The 21,950-nt window shown below is 34.0% G+C and overlaps 1 protein-coding gene across 3 annotated transcripts in view; it reads right to left on the minus strand.

Annotated features, from left to right (window-relative positions):
* Window positions 1-758: 758 nt before the first annotated feature.
* The window catches only part of VPS37A (VPS37A subunit of ESCRT-I), a 53,138-nt gene continuing 31,946 nt past the window's right edge, over window positions 759-21,950 (minus strand). The window contains exons 5-12 of one of the 3 annotated variants that reach the window (XM_077848931.1): window positions 14,329-14,551; window positions 12,538-12,608; window positions 9,404-9,531; window positions 9,266-9,324; window positions 9,120-9,188; window positions 6,484-6,627; window positions 5,438-5,518; window positions 759-2,563 (exon numbers count right to left, since the gene is read on the minus strand). In XM_077848931.1, coding sequence (XP_077705057.1) covers window positions 5,438-5,518; window positions 6,484-6,627; window positions 9,120-9,188; window positions 9,266-9,324; window positions 9,404-9,531; window positions 12,538-12,608; window positions 14,329-14,551 — 775 coding nt within the window. In that variant the 3' untranslated portion in view covers window positions 759-2,563. Of the gene's footprint in view, window positions 2,564-2,583; window positions 3,927-5,437; window positions 5,519-6,483; window positions 6,628-9,119; window positions 9,189-9,265; window positions 9,325-9,403; window positions 9,532-12,537; window positions 12,609-14,328; window positions 14,552-21,950 lie in introns of those variants that run through there. The other 2 variants (XM_077848930.1, XM_077848932.1) reach the window with 2 other exon arrangements.

Raw genomic sequence — 21,950 nt, forward strand, 5'->3', positions numbered from 1 at the left:
GAATGGTTTGGAGGGGGTATAGTAATACCTTTAAATAAAATAATCAATATTCAGTTGACCCCCTGAACAATATCAGCTTGAATTGCATGGCTCCATGTATATATAGATTTTTTTTTCAATAAAGCACAGTAGTATAAATGTATTCTCTCTTCTATAATATATAATTTTAACATTTTCTTATCTCTAGCTTACTTTATTACTACAGTATATAATATGTATGACATACAAAATATGTGGTGATCAATCATTTATGTTATTAACAAGGCTTCCAGGCAACAGCAGCCTACTGGTGTTGAAGTTTTTGAGGAGTTAAAATTGTACATGGATTTTTGTCTGTGAAGTCGGTGCACCTAACCTCTACATTGTTCTAAAGTCAACTGTAATTGTTTATGTGTTAATTAGTTAAAAATAGGACTCTTAATATGTTAGAGATGTGTTATATAAAAATACTCTGTTAATGTAAATAAAACAAGTGTAATTCTTTTAGAATATAAAAGTTAGCATACTATACTGAGGAATATTTGTTCATTTTTTGCAACTTATTATATATAGTAATACCCTATTAATGATACTTAGGATATAGTTGTAATGGATTTTCTATTATTATAACACAACTCACTACATGCCATTCCTATAGTTATCTACTCTTAGAAGCTTCTTTACCTAATACTGAGGATGGGATTTTAATTTCTTCCATTTGGCAATTTATATCTACAAAAATAGAGAAGTAAAAAAATTTTTAAAAATGACACATTACATATATGAAACAAAACTATGCATTTATTCTGAAACACAAATAGTATAAATATATAATATTTTAAAATGTCTTTAATGTGATGTCTTTCACATTAGACACAAACTCTTTTTTCAGCCTTCCCAAACATTTTACAAGTTACTATAATTTATACATGTTCATTTAGACTTATTAGAAGTTAATCTAATACTGATATTTATATAAAAGGTAACATTTATTGCATATTAAAACTTTATTATGCTTTCACAGGGTCTAGAAAGAGCATGGCTAATCCAAAAGACTAAAAATCTCTATTAGCACATTTTCAGTTTAAATGAAACATCAATCAGGAAGTATTTTATTGAGGGTACCTGGTCTAAGGCATAGGTAATAAACTAATGTAAGTATTTTATTGATGGTACCTGGTCTAAGGCATAGGTAATAAACTAATGTAAAACTGACTCAAGGCAGATTACTTCTCAACTAGTAATATTTAGAGTTCAAGTGACTTGCTACTCACTAATACTTTGGAAAATTTAATAACTTTGACCATGATTCATCAATCAACAAAGAACTTTTTTTTAGAGTAAAGTTAGGTGAGGATAAGGAAAAATCTGGCATATGGTTTTATTCTTTAAGATCAAGTTTACTTTGCCCCTAAAAATGAATTCCAATTTTAACTGAAATTCCTTCCATTAAAGCAAAATGTAATTTATGATCAAACTTATCTATCAAAGAACCTCTATTCCAATAGGAATTTCCTACTCTTATTTCTAGGAAATCTTCCAACTTTGAAAGGGATATCTTTACTGTACATCCCACTTATTTATAAAACCTTCTTCTATTTGAGATATTAGTGTTTAAATTTCTACCTATGACAAACCTGTACTCTGAATAATAACTCCTAAGCTTTCCTCCATTTCCTGATTTCCATCTGGTTTTCTCTTACATGTTAAAGTAAAATCAGAATCTCTGCCTTGCCACGCATTTTTCCCCCTCTGGCACAACTTCTCCAAATGACCAATTTTTAGAAGAAAACAATATAGCCATAAAATTGCCCCCAAAATCATGTACTTTTTCTACTGCAATAGAAACCAAAATTCACAATTATTCAAATGCAGACATTTTTCTGTCTTGGACAACTTATACAACCTATATCTGAACTAATTGTCTATTGGTTAAATGCAAATATTCATGATTGAACTCCTCTTTTTAATGACTGGGTTGTAAGGAAGTTGCCTAATTAATTTTGGAACGAGGAAACAAGCTAGGTTAACAGGTACAGAATGAAATGAGGAAGAAGTTTGGTTTAAAGACTAAAAAGCGTTGAGATGAATATGTGATTATATAGAAATTTACTGTGTAAGAAAATGTGTTTTTTTGGTTTGTTTGTTGTGTTTTCTTTTAAATTTGTTTTTATGTGGAGGGGAAGTTAGATGAGCACCCAAGCAACTAAACCATGTTTGAGTTACTGTATAGTATTTCCACAGTGCCTTATTCTGAATAGGTGTTTCCTAAAATTAGTAGATCAAATGAATTTATGTCCCTTTAAACTGTCTGTGATCTGCTGGTCTCTTATTATGGGTTCTATATAGTTTCTAAGAAAGATACCTGATTGATTGCAAAAGACTGGAACTATTATACCCTCTATTGCAGTGACTGCTGGGAAAATCGGAAGTTCTGCTGGTCTGTACAATATGGAAAAGTTTCTAAATACCCAGAAGACTCTGCCACAAATTTAAAACACTTACCTCAGTTATTTCATCTACAAATCCATAAAAATCATGTCTGGTCATTTTGAAGATTAAACAGCATGCCCTTAGCACAGCGCTAGTGAGACAGGCAATTAGTGAAAGTTAACATCTTTATTCCAATTATATATTTATAGTCCATATGAATACTTGCTCTTCCACAAAGCAAAGACAGATTAAATATTTTTCAAGTCTAGGAAAATAATTTTGTTTTTCCTAAAGTTCTATTGCCAAGAATGTGTATAGAAAGAAACAGAATGAAGGAAAAAGAAATCTGTACTACTATATGCTGGCATTTGGAATAACAATATATATTGAGATGAAATTTAAACAAAAATTTGCACTAAATTGTTTTGTGATTTAGATACTAACTTACCAAGCCTCAGATACATATAGTTACAGATTTTCTCCTTTATTAGCTTTTACAGCTACCCATAAAATGTGTTCATTCTGAAACATGGTACAGAAGCAAACTACTGAACACTGTATCATTTAAAGAGCAAATTTAATAAAACTAATTAAAAACTGGACTGCCTAAAAGTTAAATATTATTACTAAAGCTGTTCTCTTATGAAAAGCTAACTCACAGTAAAGGTCAAAAAAATTCATTGACTTCTGTGTCTAGATTTTCTATTTATTAACAAAAAGATTGTTTTTAACACTAGGAATTTATAAAGTATTTCATTATCCAATCATAAATCTATCATATTTATATAAAAAAATTAGTATGAAAGTTTATGTTGGACTGGGTGAAGTGGAAGGCAATTTTTTTTCTGCTAGGTAAAATAATTATTTAACTGTATTGCTTCTTAAATGTATCTTTAATTTTAAAAATTAAACAATAAATGGGCAGCTGATGTATTCTCTTGATTTATTGTGTATTAAAAGTTACTTTTTTGAGATGGCACATTAGTAGGTTTGATATTTCCTGACACTATGAATAATTTAAAAACAAATGTTTTTTAAAGTTTTATCATCATGATAGAAGGAAAAATAAGGCTTTCTATAGTTGAAAATAGTCATTTTTCAAAAAGGTTAAGAGGAAAAATATCTAAACAAACCATTTTTGATAAAGAAATGAGGCAGTTTCAAACTAAAAATATAAATTTAAATGAAGCAACTTTATAAAATATTGATACTAGCTAAAATTACATGCATAGGTACTTAATAAAAGAGGAACAGCAGTGGAACTTAAATATGATAGGATTTATCAACAATAAATAAACATTTATAGTGCAAATCATGCAGAAAAATTTCTCAAAGCAAAGACCACAGCAGTTATTCTATAATCTGTACAAAATCAGTCTCAGTTCTGCATATAGTCTATCCAGAATATTTATGAATTCAGCCATTGTGATGAAATGCCAATTTGCAAATCATACATATAAATGTGCTTAGTCTTGTGTCATTTCTGTCTTGGTGGTTTATGTTTTCAGGAAAATCTGAAAAGAAAAGAACATAAAAAACCCTAAGATTTAACTTAAGATGATAAATTTTCATCTTCTTACATTCTTTTCCAATTAAGATCTACCTGTAAGAAGATAACTTGACGATGAGGGAAAAGAAGTAGGGAAAGGATTCTAGCATGTCTGTATAAATACTCAGTGCCCACTTTCTTCTTAAACCATATTAAAAATCAACCCTTACCCAAGGGACTGGCAGTGTGATTTGTAAAACAAACAAACAAAAACAATTCAATGTTAGCACCAATGTCATATACAACTAGATTAAGAGAAGGGGCACAGAAGTCTGAGACAGAGATGAGAAAATCCTGCCACTTCCCTACCTCTAAATGCTCCTTTCTCAGAGTCCACTCCTTCAGCCCACTTGTATCAGCACAAGATCCCATGACCCAAACTGTTGCTGGGCCGGTCTCTTTTCTGAGGATCGGTAGTGAAACCCTTGTTCATATCCCTGGGCTGCTTGAACTGTCATTATATGATCAGATCTGCGGGCAGCAATGGTGGAGCATGTGCAAGTGGAGCAAAGAAAGGCTCTCTGAAGAGCATGTCAGGAAGCACAAGAGAGTGAGAGGAAAGAACAGAGACACAGAAAAGAGAAACAAGTAGCCTTGGCAAGAGTATGAGAAGGAGAAGTTATTATGGCCTCCTGTCGTGTTTTCACTCTCAGCAACTGAGCTGTCCAGTGTGCATTTTGCCTCTATAAAGTATGAATTGTTCAATAATACGAGCTTTTATTTAACACTTGTTGGGGTGGGAACTAGTTTTCGCAACCAAATCACCCCTAAAACTAAACAGAGGAGAGGAGAAGAAATATCTTGAGATCAGATAAAAGTGTGACCAAAGATACAGTGATAGGAGAAAGAACAGGAAATAGAGAACTTAAGGGGAAAATGGAAAATTGAAGTGGGTACTCTCAAATACATGCCAGATTATAGAAGGCTTAAAACCAGAGAGAAATTTAACATTTATCCTACCATTGCTAAGGTCTCACCGTAAGTTTGCAGCAGTGAAATTATACCACAGGGTGGTATTTGAGGAAGATTATTGTCAGTGCTGTGCAGGAAGGAGAAACACTACATTCAGGGGACTGGCAAGACAGTTACCGGAATCATTCTGGTGTGAGATGAAAAGCGACAGATGAAGTTCATTGTAAAGGAAGAACTGACAAAGGAGACTAGTGAGAAAGATGTCAATGAAGTGATATGGTATACACCATACACCAGCTAAGAGATAAGAACTAACTATAGTTTCTGATTCTACCCAACACTGAAAAAAAAATATTTAAGCTGACATCATTGTAACAAAATATCCAAAAGATTTCCTGGTTACATGCTAATGCATATAAAATTATGCTTAATGTATGAGGCATTTCATGTGTTATCTAACACAGAAGCTACGACAGAATTATGTCAGGCCCTGGTAAGAAGACTTCAATTAAAGAATATTCATGCAATAGCCTTCCGACACAAACTTTCTGGAAGACAGTTTACCTATAGTGGGGCATGGAATTGGCTATGCACTGTTATTGCTTGTTGAAGTTTCTCTTCCTTGGCTCTTCTACAGTGGCAGATCTAGAAGATAAATGATTTAAAATACCAGTCACTTCTCCAATGATTTAACTATTACTTCTTAAATTATGACAGAATATGAAGTAAGAATCCTTTAACCTGTTGACATTTTTTAACTTGTGAATGTTTAACGTAGCTCAGAATTTAAGAATACCCAACTCCGTAAACACTGACTTGTATTGGGAAGATAACCTTTGCTTGTGAACTAACAGAATGTTAAAACAAACCTTGACCCTTTAATTCTGATTGTGGAATTTCAAGCATCTGCATTTTAAAAATATAAAAACAAAACCCTACTGTTGTTAACCAGGAAGCTTAATAAATACAAGCTTCAAGGTATAGTTATATAGTACCAGAGAAGAAGGAGCCAGAAACCAATGCCTTACCAATGTTCTAAGCATAGTCTTTAACGCCCCTAAACTTTTTCTCTCATGGAAAATGGGGATAATAAAATCTGCCCACTTTCCTTAACAGGATATGCATACATATAGCACATGTTTTACAAAGTTTATTAACAAAAGGTTACTTTTCAAATGTGATGTTTCAGAGAAATTAGGTAAATATTTAAAACTCTATCAAAGGGCAAAACACTGTTAAGTAGATTTTCTTAATTTTTCTTTAAGTATAATGGAAATCAGAACAGAATAGAAACTATTCCAGAATGTTCTTAATATTATTTACAAATTTTAAAATAATTTGTAGGTTATTCCCTTTTTAAATAACTTGTTGAACCTAAGAAGTTGTATACTCCTATAATTATTAAGACCAGACTTAAGCTGATTTACTTGCTTCAGTACAAAATGAAAGTAAGATGTTGCTATCATTCTTAAAGAATAGAGGCTCTTCAGTTTCTCCTCATGGCACTCAAAACTCCAGCTCAGTAACATATTAAAGTTTTTTTACTCATGAATATACTTAAGTAATCTGATATTGCTGTCACTTGTCCTCAACTGAAGAGTATTACATACTGTTCTCTTTTCCATGAAGCTACTGAGAAAATCATCTATTTCAGTTTTTCCCTCTAAGAAATCTTCAGCAATATTATCAGATTCTTCCTCAGCTTCATGTGCAGCTACTTTCAGTCTTGCCTGTAGGGCACTCACACTACAACTCTGAAAAAGAAAATCAAGTACTAATTTAGTTTACACTGCTCAGAAAAACTCCTTACAGGCAAAGGAAATGAGACGGGATAGTGAGGGGCAATTCACTATATGCTTTAAATAGCCTCTTTTTTGAGGAAATCTGCTACCCACCAACTTGCTCAGCTTTTGGATACAGTAGATACCAAATACAAAATAACCCAATCCACTGGCTGCAGACCACTGAATGAGGGAAACTGAGCCAATCATTGTCTTCAAGAGTTAGGAATTAGGTCATTGTGGTAGGCACCCTCTAAGAGGACCCTTGTTATCCCCACCTCCTGGTACTTCTGTGTAAGCCCCTCCTCTTAAGTGTGTGCTGGACATGGTGACTCCCTTCTAATGAACAGAATATGGCAAAACTGATGGAATTACATATAATCAAATAGACAAAAGACCTGTACAAACACTGCTGAGAGGAACTGAAGAAGACATAAGTGGAAAGACATCTTATGGGCATGACCGGAAGACTCAGTATTGTTAAGATGACAATACTACCCAAAGTGATCTACAGAGTCAATGCTATCAATTCCTACCAAAATCTCCGTGACAGTTTTTTTGCAGAAGGTAAATAAAAATTAATTCAAAATAGATTGAAGACCTAAATGTATGAAGTAAGACTTTATTTTTTTATTTTACTTTTTTAAGTAGGCTTCATGCCTAGTGTGGGGCCTAAATGGTGCTTGAACTCACAACCTTGAGAGCAAGACCTGAGCTGAGATGAAGCATTAGACGCTTAACTAACTGAGCCACCCAGGCATCCCAAGACTATTTTTAATAGTTGTCATACTAGTGGGTGTAAGGTAGCAACTCACTGTGAAATATTACAGACAAGAAAGAACAGGAATGAGCCATTTTCTCAACACCCTTGCCAACCCCGGTCATCTATCTTTACAAGTTTGGCTCATAAGGATGATATAAATTTTGATTATTATTATTACTAAAAGGTTCAATATCTGTTCTAATGTTTCTATCATTTATTCCTGGAATATTTACTGAGTATCTACTATGTGCCAAGTACTGGACCTGGTACTGGGAACACAGGGGAATAAGATATGGCACGTTTCTGCACTGCACAGTCCAGTTAAGTGATTTATATACTTTACACAGAAGACTGACTCATCATCCCCAGAGTCTGAGTGAACACATGTAGAGACAGGAGTAGGAATCAAGGTTGTATTTTTTTAAGTGTTTCAAAAATCATTTTAAGCAAGTCTTATATAAATGGCACAGAAGACACAGTAACTGTTAAAGCAGTTTGTCTACTGGACATTCATACTTCTCTTTGAGTTTCTTGTTCTTTTCTATGCCTATCTTAGGCATCACTATCTTATTCCTAATATTAAGAGGATCCTGGAAATTGACAGTTGTGATGCTTGCTATTGGTTTCTAATATTCTTTATCAAGTTAAGGAATTAATTTCTATCCTTAGCTTACTAAGAGTTTACAAAGAATGATGTGACTATTATAAAAAGCTTATTCACCATCTTCTAAACTCTAATGTGCAGCTAAGAGTGCTTCAGTTGCCTCTCTCAGACTTTCTGGTTAAGAGAGAGGGAGGACTGCTTACCTTTGATCCCTGACTCTGATACTTTCTATTTATACGACCTCATATAAATATCCCTGTGCTTCAGACTGCTTATCTGTACTATGAAAAAACTAATGACATCACCTACCTCCTAGGATCTTGAGGGAATAATGGGCAATATATGAAAATAGCTTAATGCAGTGCAAGACACATAATTATTATTCAATGTTAGCTATTATTTTTGTGTCTTTAATTCTAAAGGATGACCAAATTATCTGAAATCCATTATAAATTTCTATTCTCCTTTGCCATCATTTTTTTTCCTGTTGTTTTATTTTCTATTTTTTGTTTTATTACATTGGCTTTATCTTCCAGTATTGCTTTTAAAGGAAAGTGGATGTTGTTTTTATGACAATGGTTATTGATATGAGATAAAAAGATTTTATCTCCTATTCCTATTTTTAAAGATTTTTCATAAATACGGGTTGAATTTTATAAAGTGCTTTTTTCAATTTAACTGGATTTCTAGCATAAAATCTATTATTTGTGGTGAACTAAAGTTTATAATTTTCATTTATTTTTCAACTTTCTAAGTTTTCATTTAAGATATCTATACATAAGCTTACAAGTGAGACTAAAGTTCAAGTTTTAGATTTTATTAGAGGACGTAAACTGGCATTTATAATAACATTTTTAGGAAAGTTATTTATAGGGCTTTTTGTATTTTTCTGCCTTGGAACCAAATATAGTCTTGCATGAGCACCAATAATTTATAATGCCCCATAACTAAGAGCTATTCATCTCACTTGAAAGTATCAAGTCTTATAAAGACAGTCACCTAATAAATGCTTTCTGATAATAATGAAAGTAAGAATGCAGCTCATACATATTGAGATTAAAAACTCTTATGGCACAGGAAATGAGCTAAACATCTTACCTCACTAAGTTCATGCTGCCTTTGCATCTTCTTTTCAAAAGCAGATTTCAGTTGTGTAAGCAATTCATACTAAAACATAAAATAAAAATGTTATTTTATTACATTTTTAAATTGTATGAATTTCTTTAAAATGATAATTAACTCACCTTATCTAAAACAGTTTGCCTTTTGGCTTCCAAGCTGGGCTCCAAAAGGAGATTTTTTCCTGTAAGATAAATTTCTGGTTTATTTCTAGGTAAACATCATATTTTTCTTAGGAAATTTAAGAAGTAAGAAAGACATACTTGCTAGCTCTTCAATACTTTTTACTAAGTCATCCTTGTCAGTAATAATCTGTTTTAGTTGGGGCAAAGTCAGAAACTGTTCTAGTAATATTTCCTCTTGTTCATTCATATCTGTAAGCTGTGACACACTAGAAACACAACAGAAAAGTTAATGAATATCAGTCATCTAGTTTTTCTCCATAATAAATATTCGTAATTTTTTCCATTTTATTCGGTTGATATGCCTCTAAATAATTTTTGACCTATCAATATTTATACATAAGAAGGGAAATTATAATCTTAAAAAACAAATAAAAATCAACAACAGTGGAACATAAAGTAGTCTGAAAGTAGTAGTGTCCAATCACAATAGGACCAGTAAGATGAAGATTCATGAACAATCACAACAATGTTTACCTGTATCTATTTAGCTAATAGATGTATGGCTATCACAATAAAAGATAAGTACATGAATTTGTGTGTTTACTGATATTCATAAAATAGTTAAATAAAAGCAATTATGAAGGACTAAATCAAAACCAAAAATCAATACCCATAGGGTGAAAGAGGGAAATGGATGGGTGGGAGAGGAATAGAAGCTAAACCTTTCTGATCATATCTATCTATTAGTTTTGACTACTGAGCTATATAAAGCACTGTATGATTTTTAAAAATCAAATTAAAAAAAAAAAGCAGTCCTTAAAATTCAGAGCAAATGAAAATAAATAAACTTTTTTTCCTCAATTACGTATCATCCAGAGAAGTATTATCTGGTTAACTTTAAAAAAAGCAGTATCCAGCTGTACATGTCAGGTGTGATAGAGCCAAAACATAAAATAAGTATAAAAACCAAAACTCTTGGGATCCCTGGGTGGCGCAGCGGTTTGGCGCCTGCCTTTGGCCCAGGGCGTGATCCTGGAGACCTGGGATCGAATTCCACATCGGGCTCCCGGTGCGTGGAGCCTGCTTTTCCCTCTGCCTGTGTCTCTGCCTCTCTCTCTCTCTGTGTGACTATCATAAAAACAAACAAACAAACAAACAAAAAAAAAAACAAAAACAAAACTCTTATCCTGAATTCAATAATCACAGTAATACTACTAGTATTGTAATTCTGAAAAAGAACAAGCGCCTTTCAGAGAAATTATTTCAGGCCAGGGAAAAGAAATTTCACAATGAGCCCATGGCATCTTTGTTTTGTCAGAAAGGATATATAGAATCCAAGGTGAAGAGTCTGCTAGTGATTAAAGATAGAACTGTTTAAGCATCAAAAAAGAACAGTGCGGGATCCCTGGGTGGCGCAGCGGTTTGGCACTGGCCTTTGGCCCAGGGCGCGATCCTGGAGACCCGGGATCGAGTCCCACGTCGGGCTCCCGGTGCATGGAGCCTGCTTCTCCCTCTGCCTGTGTCTCTGCCTCTCTCTCTCTCTGTGACTATCATAAAAAATAAAATAAAATAAAATAAAATCTTTAAAAAAAAAAAAAAAGAACAGTGACTGCAATAGATTGAAACACATCAAATATTTTTAAAAAAAATTTATGAGTTCTTAATAACACAGAAACAACTACCAAAACAAAAAACTTTCCCTCTCAAAAACTTTGGAGCTTGTTTGTGCAACAACTCATTATTCTGAAACTTGAAAAAAACAAGGATTTATCTTTCCATTCCTATATGAAGGGTATTTCAATAAAACTGAATAGTTGATAGAGAAAGTTGTTCTTCAAAAAATTCTGGCTGATTTTGGTAGTAGAAAATCACATTTGCAATCCTTAATGAAATACTGGATTCCAGGTTTCTGTTTCAATCTTAATGTCACTAAAAATAGGGCAATGAGACATCATTGTTACCTCATGTGATGTAATAGGAAGTATGCACGCATTAGGATGTTAAGTATTCTTGACAAAAGAACATATTTTTTTGCAGCATTGAAATATAACTGACATATAACATATAACATTGTGTAGGTTTAAAGGGTACATACAGCTCAATGATTTAATACAACTGAACCCAAATTTAACTAAAATTCTAGATCCAGCCATGAAGAGAAAGAAATAGGGGAAAAAGAATATCTTCAATGGTACCACAGGATGCAATCAGGCAAAAACTGGATATAGAAAATTCCACAAAACAACCGATTTCTTCAATAAATGTACAATAATATAACATGTATAATATAGCATTTTCATAATTTTTTAAAAGAAGGAAAAAGAATCCTTCATAACATTGAACAGTAACAACAACAACAAAAAAATTGAACAGCAACTACTTCCTGAGGTTGCTGCAAGCATTACAGTGTATAGGAAATCTTAATACATATGTGATACATTGTAAACTTTCACTGACTATTACTAGCAGGAAATAATGAATCACTATTTAGTATAAATGAATATAAAACACTGGGTCAATTAAGGTGACCTTTTTTTTTTGAAGAGTAGTTTTTCTCATGGGTATTTGGCCATATATCCCTAGTGGGGTATGTCCTAGAGACAAAAAGAACTACAAAATTGTTTAAAATTATACTCAGAAGTCTTGTAATAACAGCCTTATGAGTATTATAAAACTTCCATGGGGTATAAGGGATGCAATGCTTCCCAAGTTGAGTGGCCACAAAACAATTTTTTTCATAAAGTACCGTAGAGAAGTAGCGTTCCACGAGAAATGAGACCTTACATTTGAATACTACAAATTAATGTGTCATCCATTGCAATACAATTTGGCTGTGTAAAAACACTGTGCTATTACTTTATAAGAACATTAATGTGTTTCTCTGTGTATAAAGTTCTACCTAAAAAGGAACAACGAAAAGGTCTCAAGCCAAAAAATATATGAAATCACCAGGAATGATGTCTTGAGAAATAATTTTTGTAATAATGTAAGCCTCAAGAGGGAAAGGACACCATTATCCTGGTAACTATTGTATCATTCCCAGCAATGAGGACAATCCCTGGGTACATACTAAGTCACTCAATAAAGACAAACTACAAGACATAAAACTGACTTATATAACTATATAACTTTCCTATCCAACCACAATTTAGAAATATTGAGGATTTAAAAAATTTTTTTCTTTAATATGAGTATGAAAATGATGATCTGCTTTGTATTTATCATTGTCAAATAGACAGTGAATACTATCATTACTTTCCCAAGTTTTTTACCTTAGTTCTGAGAGTTCTGGAAATGTATCAGGAACATCTGGCATCTTGTAACCAAAACCATTTTGGCTTATCTAAAGAGAGTTTGAAATGATATTAAGTTTTAGCCATTTTTTACTTCCTATTTACTTGCAAATGTAATTTTTAATGTACCACATCCTATAATGTTTCAGCATCCACCTTTATTTCTGCACATTACATTGTCCTTATTCTGCCCTTCTTTCTTTACTACTATTTTTCAGGGTACTTTATACATAGAGGGTTGATTTTTTTTGTTTTTTTGGGGGGTGAGGATCATGTAAGTACTTGTGTTAGCTCTTTCTTAGGCAAGTATATGACTGTTCAATAAAACTCTTAAGTGTATCTGTCTGTGACAAGTACAGAGAATTATCTGTGGATTTCATTGATATATATGGACACACTTGCCTCATGTAAAAGACACTGAATTTTAAAAAAAAGTAGTAAGTTGCAAAAGTCTTGAATAGTTACATAACTAAGACAATAAGATAGATAAGGAATAGATAATTCATTGTTTTATAAATGACTTTTTAAAACTGAGGATCTGGGGATCCCTGGGTGGTGCAGTGGTTTGGCGCCTGCCTTTGGGCCAGGGCGCAATCCTGGAGACCCGGGATCGAATCCCACGTCGGGCTCCTGGTGCATGGAGCCTGCTTCTCCCTCTGCCTGTGTCTCTGCCTCTCTCTCTCTCTCTCTGTGTGACTATCATAAATAAATAAAGAAAAAAATATTTAAAAAATATAAATAAAACTGAGGATCCTGGAAAGGTTCTCTTTTAATTTTGTTTATACTAATTATAATTAAAATTCATAATATTCACAATATTTGTTCATAACATTCTTTAATACAATGATGAAAGGTATTGGAAAGTAAAGTCTGCTTGGGCCAATATTTTAAATTACTACAAACATGAAAATTAGTAAGATTAAATACAGTAAGGTTTTATAATACTTAGGTATTACTGTGGATGATACTCAAGGTTAAAATGAAGATTTTAAAATTGCTTCAGATGTTTTATTCATTAAGTATTAGTCTCAGTAACATCCCACATGGCAACAGCTACCAGCTTATTTAAGGACACAGAATATTTTCAAAACCAATGAGACACTTGAAGCCCTTGGCATGGTAGACAGCAGATCCTCCACAATCTGATACCTACTTCTCTTACATGATCACTTCTTGCACCTTTGCCTATTTCCTATATGACCGCCAGAGAGATCTATTAAAGGCAGTTTCACAAAAACGCAGTTTGGTTTATGCCTCCGTGGTTTTTTCAGTACTAATACCTCTTTATGGAAGGCTTCATATAACCCCTTTCATCCTGACAAATTCATTACCATCTTCAAAAGCTGGCCTTAAACATAAACAAATTTATTTTTCTGTCTCATATTGAAGTGAGCACCTACTACATGTATCAAGTGTGGTTTGAGGCACTAAGGATAAAGTGGTGAAAAAGGAGAAACACATTTTTTATAAAAGTATCCCTTCTAGGTCTACCTCCATTCCTAGGAGCACTAACCATTTTCTCAACTGCATCTTCACTCTAACTCTAGACTCTCTCTTCTACTCTACTGGAAGTTTCTCACTTACATTTAAGTGAGAAAACTCACTGGTTTCCTCTGAGTTTTTTTTTTTTTTTTTTGAATTGAAAATGTGATTTAATCTTTTAACCTTTGTGCCTTAGTTAGTGGCTGGCATGAGAAGGCATATAATAAATATTTGTCAATTGGATGAACTGTCAAGGATACAAAAATAAGGAAAACTGAAGATACCCACCGGTGCTGATGTGTCTGTTGTAGGAACAGGTAGCGGCAGATTTGAAAGGATGCCAAAAGGAGCTGCAGGTTTGGCTGGTGTGTAACTTGTTGTTGAAGAAGAAATAGTGTCAGCAACAGACAAAGAAGTGACAGTCCTGTTAGGTTCTTGTGGGGGAAATGGAGAAAGAAATGGGAAACCCTGAGATGCATAAGGAGGCAGCCCACTTGGATTACTGTACAGGCTGAAGAGAAAGACAAAAAACAAAAACAAAAACAGGAGATTAAACTTTAGGGGGAAACCTATAAAACTACTGCCAATTAGTTTGAGAATAATAGATAACAATGGTCATGCCACAGAGACAGGATCTTGTTACTATAATCATATAACTGAATTAAAAATTCTATAAATTGATTAAATATGACCCCCTCTCCCCCCAAAAAGAAAAACGTTTTAGAAAACATATAATTCCACTCATCAGAGTAGAAGTGAATAGATAGGCTTTTTGGGTTTTGAGCATTCCATTAGCATAAATCACTGACATCATAAAGAGAATGAAGAACTTTGAATCCAGAAAATGTATTTACAACAGGTTGCTTGAACAACAGCTCTCACTTTATCTAGAAAAATATAAATGAAATTCATGACTGGTTTTCTAAATGATCTTAAAGGAAAATAGTTAAATGTATAGAAAAACTGCTAAAAATGTTAAAATATAAAAAATACACATTAAAAAACACACACGTAGATTAGAAAAAGTGGTACAGCAGCATGTACTCAGGATTGAATCAGGGAGCACTATTTTTTTCTGCATGTAATAAATATTTGGGTCCTGGTTCAAGATGACAAGACAGTAAGATCTTGAAATCACCTCCTACCAGGAGTGCACTAAATCTTCAGAAACATGAATAATTTCCTCAAGAAAAAACCCCTAAAATTTAGTTGTGTAAGTCCTACAAATCAGCAAGCAAGAAAAATTAATATTGAAGGAAGCAGGAGAGGCTAAGCCACAATCTCCCTGTAAACCCAACCCTCCACACAGAGATGTCTAACCAGGAGAGAGCTCAAAATCTGAAGCTTCTTCCTGAAGGGCAAGAGTTTGAACCTCACACTGAACAGTCTCTCTTTTAAGCTCTGCATCTCAAAGAAGAGTCCCCCAAACATCTAGCTTTGAAAACCAAAGGGGCTTGTGTGCTTGGACTCACTCACCCCACCCAGAACCCAGCACAGAAGCAGTTGATTGAGAGGCACCCAGATTTTTAGCTGAAAGAGTCTCAATTCCTAATCTTAAGGAATTGAGCTTAAGGGACAGGTACCTAATGTAACCCACAACCATCAACCCACTGGGATATGCTCTGGGGACAAAGGATGGTGGGACCTCTCCTCATGTTCTCTGTCACATTCCAGACCACTAATATCTCTTGGAGGAAAGCTCTTATGCACATATGGTGCCTTATTTTTATGTCTGGTGCTCCAGTTTTGGTAGCTGTCATCCACGAGATCCCACTGACTGCACAACTCTGGAGGTAGGGGGTTCATGTTCCTGGGTCCATGGGACTGTAAAACAATGACAGGCTACTACTCCCAGGGCGCTGCACAGACAGCAGATTGAACACACCCCTAGTCTTCCTGCGAAAGAGTCTGATAAACACACCTAAAAGCTTTTGCTTGATGAGGCTTCTGGTCTGGCACAAAACTAGAGGTCTAGGGAGGCAATCCCAGGAAACGTTGGTTGGTGGATGCCATCTCTGCACACTTCCTCAGCCTCACACCAGCTTACCAGTATCTCCAGAAAGAAGCTTATACAATCATCTGGAGCCTCAATTTTGCAACTCTATCTCAGGACCACACTTCTAGATCACCTGGCTTCGGTGGCCAGCAGGGCTTTCACTTGCAGCCCCACAAGACTACATATATTTGCATACTTTAAAAAAAGCTACCTGAGGGTCTGGCTTCTAATCAGCCTGAATCTAGGTGATGGATGAGATCCTCTCAGGCCCTGGCACACTCTCAAATACTGGAAGCTATTAAGAATATAATAGGCTCCTTGGACAATTACAATGATTTTACAGACAATCAAGAGGTAGGGCAAGTAAATAATAAGGTTCATCTCCTGGTCCAGTCCTCAATACTGAGGTGGCTTGAGTCTTCAAGGTGGCTGTTTTATCTTAGGCATAGAAACAAACAGAGAGTCAAGGAAAATGAAGAAAAAGAAATACAGTCCAAACGAACAAACAAATAGAAAACCTTGGGGAGGTGGGGGGAGGATATAATAAAATGGAATTAAGTAATTTACCTGATAAGAGTTCAAAGTATTATACTTGGGGGAAGAATGGATTAACACAATAAGAGCTTCAACAAAGAGATAAAAAATATAAAAAAGTACCAAACATGAGTCAGGGAGGTTAAAAAAAATACACTGGAGGATCTCAACAGCAGACTACGTGAAGCAGAAGAAATGTTTAGTGTATTCAAAGACAGGGCAGAGAAACTCATCCAATCAGAAAAAAAAGAAAAATGCTCCCTGATTTGAAACTATATTACAATGTTACAGTAGTCAAAACAGAATGTTACTGGCATAAAAGCATGCAAATAGATCAATGGATCTGAATACAGAACCCAGAAATCTATGCATATCCTGTAACCAAGAATACACAATGGAGAAAGGACAGTCTCTTTAATAAACAGTACTAGGGAAAATGGATGGCCACATGCAAAAGAATGAAATTACCACTTCCTTACATCAAATACAAAAATTAATTCAAAATGAATTAAAGACTTAAGTTTAAGATCTGAAACCATTAAACTCCTAGAAGAAAGCCTAGGAAGTAAGATTCTTGAAACTGGTCTTGGTGATTTTTTGCATCTGATACCAATGGCAAAGGCAACAAAAGCAAAAATAAACAAGTGCGACTATATCAAACTAAAAAACTTCTGCACAGCAAAGGAAACTATCAACAAAAAGGCACCTTACTAAATGGGAGAAGATATTTACAAAAAATATATCTGATAATCAGGAGCTAATATCCAAACTACGTAGAGAAACCATATGATAGCAAAACACAATCCAGTTAAAAGAATGGTCAGGGATATCAATAAATACTTTTCCAAGATAACATACAGATAGCCAACAGATACATACAAAGATATTCAGCATCACTAATCATCATGAAAATGCAGATCAAAACCACAATGAAATATCACATGATACCTGTTAGAATGGTTATCACTAAGAAGACAAAAAAATAAGTGTTATGGAGGATGTGGAGAACAGGAAACCCTGTGTACTCTTGGTGAGAATGTAAATTGGTGCAGCATAGTATGGAAAACAGTATAGAGGTTCCTCAAAAAAAACTTAAAAATATAATTACCATACGATCCAGCAATTCCACTTCTAGATATTTACCCAAAAAAAATGAAAACACTCAAAAAGATTAATGCATCTCCATGTTCATTGCAGCATTATTTACAACAGCCAAGATATGGAAGCAAACAAATGTTCATCAATGGATGCACAGAAATAAAAATGTAGTGTTATATATGTGATGGAATATTATTAAATGACACCTTGCCACTTGTGGTAATAACATGGATGGCTCCTGCAGGCATTTTAAGTGAAAGAGTCAGGAAAAGAAAGACAAATACTGTATGATCTCATTTACATGTAGCATCTAAAAACAACAATACAGAACAGTCAAGTTCACTGATACAGAGAACACAGTGGTAGTTGCCCAAGTAGGGGGTTGGGGTGAGTGAAATGCATAAAGGTGGTCAAAAAGTACAAACTACCACTTATAAAAGAAATAAGCCAGGGGATGTAATATAGAGTATGGTGACTATATTTAATAATACTTACTGCATATTTGCAAGCTGCTAAGAGACCCTATGTTAAATGTTCTCATCACAGGAAAAATTCCAGTTATATATAAGGACAGATTAAGTAGATTTATTGTGGTGATCGCTTTGCAACATTTGTACTAATGTGGAATTACATTGTACACCTGAAACTATATAATGTTGTATGTCAATTAAACCTCAAAAAATATTTTACATTTTTTTCTCTTAGAGAAGTTCAGAGAACCAGACTCTAAAATAAGTAGGGTAATTCAGGCCTTACTGCAGGTAAAAATAATCTAAACCAATATTTAAATTAGTATTAGTTTTATATGGGTCAGTCATTCTTATGTAAAGGATAAAAAGGCTTATGCTGGTTTTAAATAAAGTGCTAATACTCAATAGTTCACATTGTTTTCGTGGTATAATAAGAAATGTATTTGGTCTTCAACTAGGTTCCTGGCACAGAGTTCCTAAGTGATAGGAACCTGTTTTTGTTATTCATAACACTGAATCTATGCTAATGAGGTGACTCTGTTTGGGCTCCTACAGTCTCAGAATGGGACAGGTCACTAGAAAGACACAATGATGAAGGGCTGGAATTATGAGCTACACCCACTGACCTCAGGGAGTAAGGGGCTGCACACTAAGCTCTATGAAAACTCTTGAACAATGAGATCTGACAAACTTTATTGGTGAATGCATCCACATCGGGAGGGTAGTGCATTCCAGCCCATGAGGACAGAAGCTTCTACATTTGGGACTCTCCCAGTCCTTGCCCTGTGTATCTCTTCACATGGCTATTCATCTGTATCCTTCTTAAGTTCTTTTATAATAAACTGGTAAACATTAAGTAAATATTTCTCTTGAGTTCTTTGAGTGGCTCCAACACATTAACAGAACCTGCAAGGTCGGGGGTGGTTATGGGAACCTCTGAGTTTATATCCAGTTGGTCAGAAGCAGGAGAACAACCTGTGGATTTGACTCGTGTTGGAAGCGAAGCAGTCTTCTGATACTGAATCTATAACCTGTGGGACCTGACACTATCTTCAGGTAAACAGCATCAGAAATGAATGAAATTTATAGGAAACCCAGTCACTGTCTGCTGACAACTGGAGAATTACTTGGTGTTGGAAAACACACATAGAGTACTGAAACATGCTCCAAAATATATAAAGCTTGAACAATTTTTTAAACTGGAGTATTATTATTTCATTAATGACAAATTAACGAGTTGGAATTATGTTGGAAAGTAATTTTTATTATGGATTTTGAAACATACAATGGTACTAAAGTTCATATGGAAAATTATAGAGAAAAGTATCTGAAGGAGGGTTAAGAAGAGATTAACTGTGACAGCAACACAAATTATAAAACTTTAATAATTACAAGAAAAAAAGAGAAAAGAGAACTTTTTTTTTAGAGTAAATAGTGGTAAATGGATATGCAGATCAATGGAACTAAATATAAAATCCAGCAAGACCCCAAAACACATAAAAGAATAAGGATATTTAAAAAAAAAAGAGAGAGAGAGAGAATAAGGATATAAGACAGATCAGAAATAAATGGAAAAAAAGATCAGTCAATAAACAGTGCTGGAAAAATAAAAATAAAAAAAAGTAAACAGTGCTGGGACAGCTTGAAAAACTGAATTAGAGTCAAATACTTATAACAGGATAAAAACCAAATTCATCAAAAATTTAAATGCTTAAAACTAAATCTTACAAGAATTAGAAAAAATCATTGGGAAATAATAACCTTCGGGTGGGAAAGAACATTCCATCATCCCAAATTCTGAGGTCATAAGAGAAAAAGATTAATTGCTTGATATTAAGAAAGAACAAAAAACAAAAACCTCTACATGACAATGCCCATTATAAGTTAAGACAAATAGCAAATTGGGGGAAAACATTTAAAACTCATATCATGGACACAGAGATAATTTCTCTTCTAAGATATAAAAAATTCCTACAAATTGATAAAAGACTAATAACTCCATAGCAAAATGGAAAACAGGATAGAAGACAGATTACAGGAAAGAAAAACATCTCTAAATCATAGAAAAAAGATACTGAACTTCATTGTTAGTAAGATAAATACAACTAAAATTATACTAACATATTATGTTCTGCTTATAAATTGACAAAGATCCATTCCAGTAATATATTATGATGGCAAAGAGTATGGGAAAGTAAGCATTGTGTATAGTGGAAGAAGAAACTGTTGGAACTTACTCTGCAGGGCAATTCTGCAGTATTTGTCAAAATTACAAACGTGCATGCCACTTTGAGAATGTATCCAAGAAATAAACTCATATTTGGCTAGAATTTTATTTTTAAGGTTATTTGCTACAGCAGTGAGGGGTAAAGAAGGTAGGCCTTTCAGGAAAGAGTGGAAACAAAAGTATCCATCAAAAGGAGTCCTGTCAAATAAATTAGACTGCATCTGTAAAACAAGTACTTTGTGGTCACAAAGAATAAAGAAATGCTTTATGTTCCAACATAGAAATCTCTCCAAACTATACCCTTTAGTGAAGAAAAAAAGGGAGGAGGGGTATAGTATGCTACTATTCATATAATGAAGGAGGGAATAATGCTCCAACTACATATTTCTTTATATGTCATAAAATATCTTGGAAATTCTATGCATACTTATTCGAAAAAATTCTGGATATCAGCAAAAAGAAAAACTAGTTTACACGGGAGAAGAAAGTTGGAAGGAAGACTTTATTCCCTATCACTTTATATTTTTTGAATTTTGATTCAAGTAAATACATGATCTATTGATAAAATTAAGTTAAAATATGTTTTCTAATTTAGCTTATTAAAAAAACAAAAGGGGGGGCTCATCTCGGAGTTCCTGTGTGGCTCAGTCAGTTAAGCATCTGCTTTCGGCTCAGTTCATGAGACCCGCGTTGGGCTCCCTGCTCGGTGAGGAGTGTGCTTCTCCCTCTTCCCTTGCTCCTTCTCTCTCTCTCTCTCTCTCTCTCTCTCTCTAATTCACACACTCTCTCAAATTAAAAATATTTTTAAAAATTAAAAAATGGCTCATCTTTATGTTAAAACTTTTATCTAAAGATATGATGTTAGTGACATAAATAGAAGTTACTTGGAAATAATATGACCAACATGAAAGAGCATTTGTGTTATCCTTGAATTAAAGTCTTTATTCTGAACCAATTTGCTTTGTTTTGACCTCAGTAGCATGTACAACTTACTAAAAAATCTCTAAGAAATGTATCAAACCAGCATTTTAATAACCTGCACATAATCATAGAACTTATTTGAAATGGGAATAAGTAAACTTATTGGCTTATATTTTCAAATAAGGTAAATGAACTTATATCCAACCCTACCCAGTCAGAAAACAGGAAATACAGTTTTTATGTAAGGAATATTGGTGAGGCCTATGACTCCAGGACAAAGACACAAGAGAGCAAAGATGAGGGCTGGGGCTGATGGACCTAATGAACTGGATAATCTAGCTAAGGAGATTTCCAGGCAGTGTTCAAGAGGCTGCCTGACTCCTGAGCAAGAGCAATTTCTTGAAAATTAGGTAGGACTGGGATATAAAACCGAGAAATATTCTGAGAAAAGAAAACAAAAAGACCAACAAGAAGGTGCATCATCATTAAATTTCAGAATACCAAAAATGTTTTCTAAAATTTACAACGGATCAGAAATCAAAAAGGCATTGGACACTTTGCAATAACAGAAGTCATATAGACAACAATATAGCAATATCCTCAAAATTGAGTGGAAAAGCACTTCAACTTAGAATCTGAACTATACTGATTATGAACTCTAAGG

This window comes from Canis aureus, chromosome 15 (genome assembly GCF_053574225.1).
Source record: "Canis aureus isolate CA01 chromosome 15, VMU_Caureus_v.1.0, whole genome shotgun sequence".
NCBI classification, from domain to species: Eukaryota; Metazoa; Chordata; class Mammalia; order Carnivora; family Canidae; genus Canis; species Canis aureus.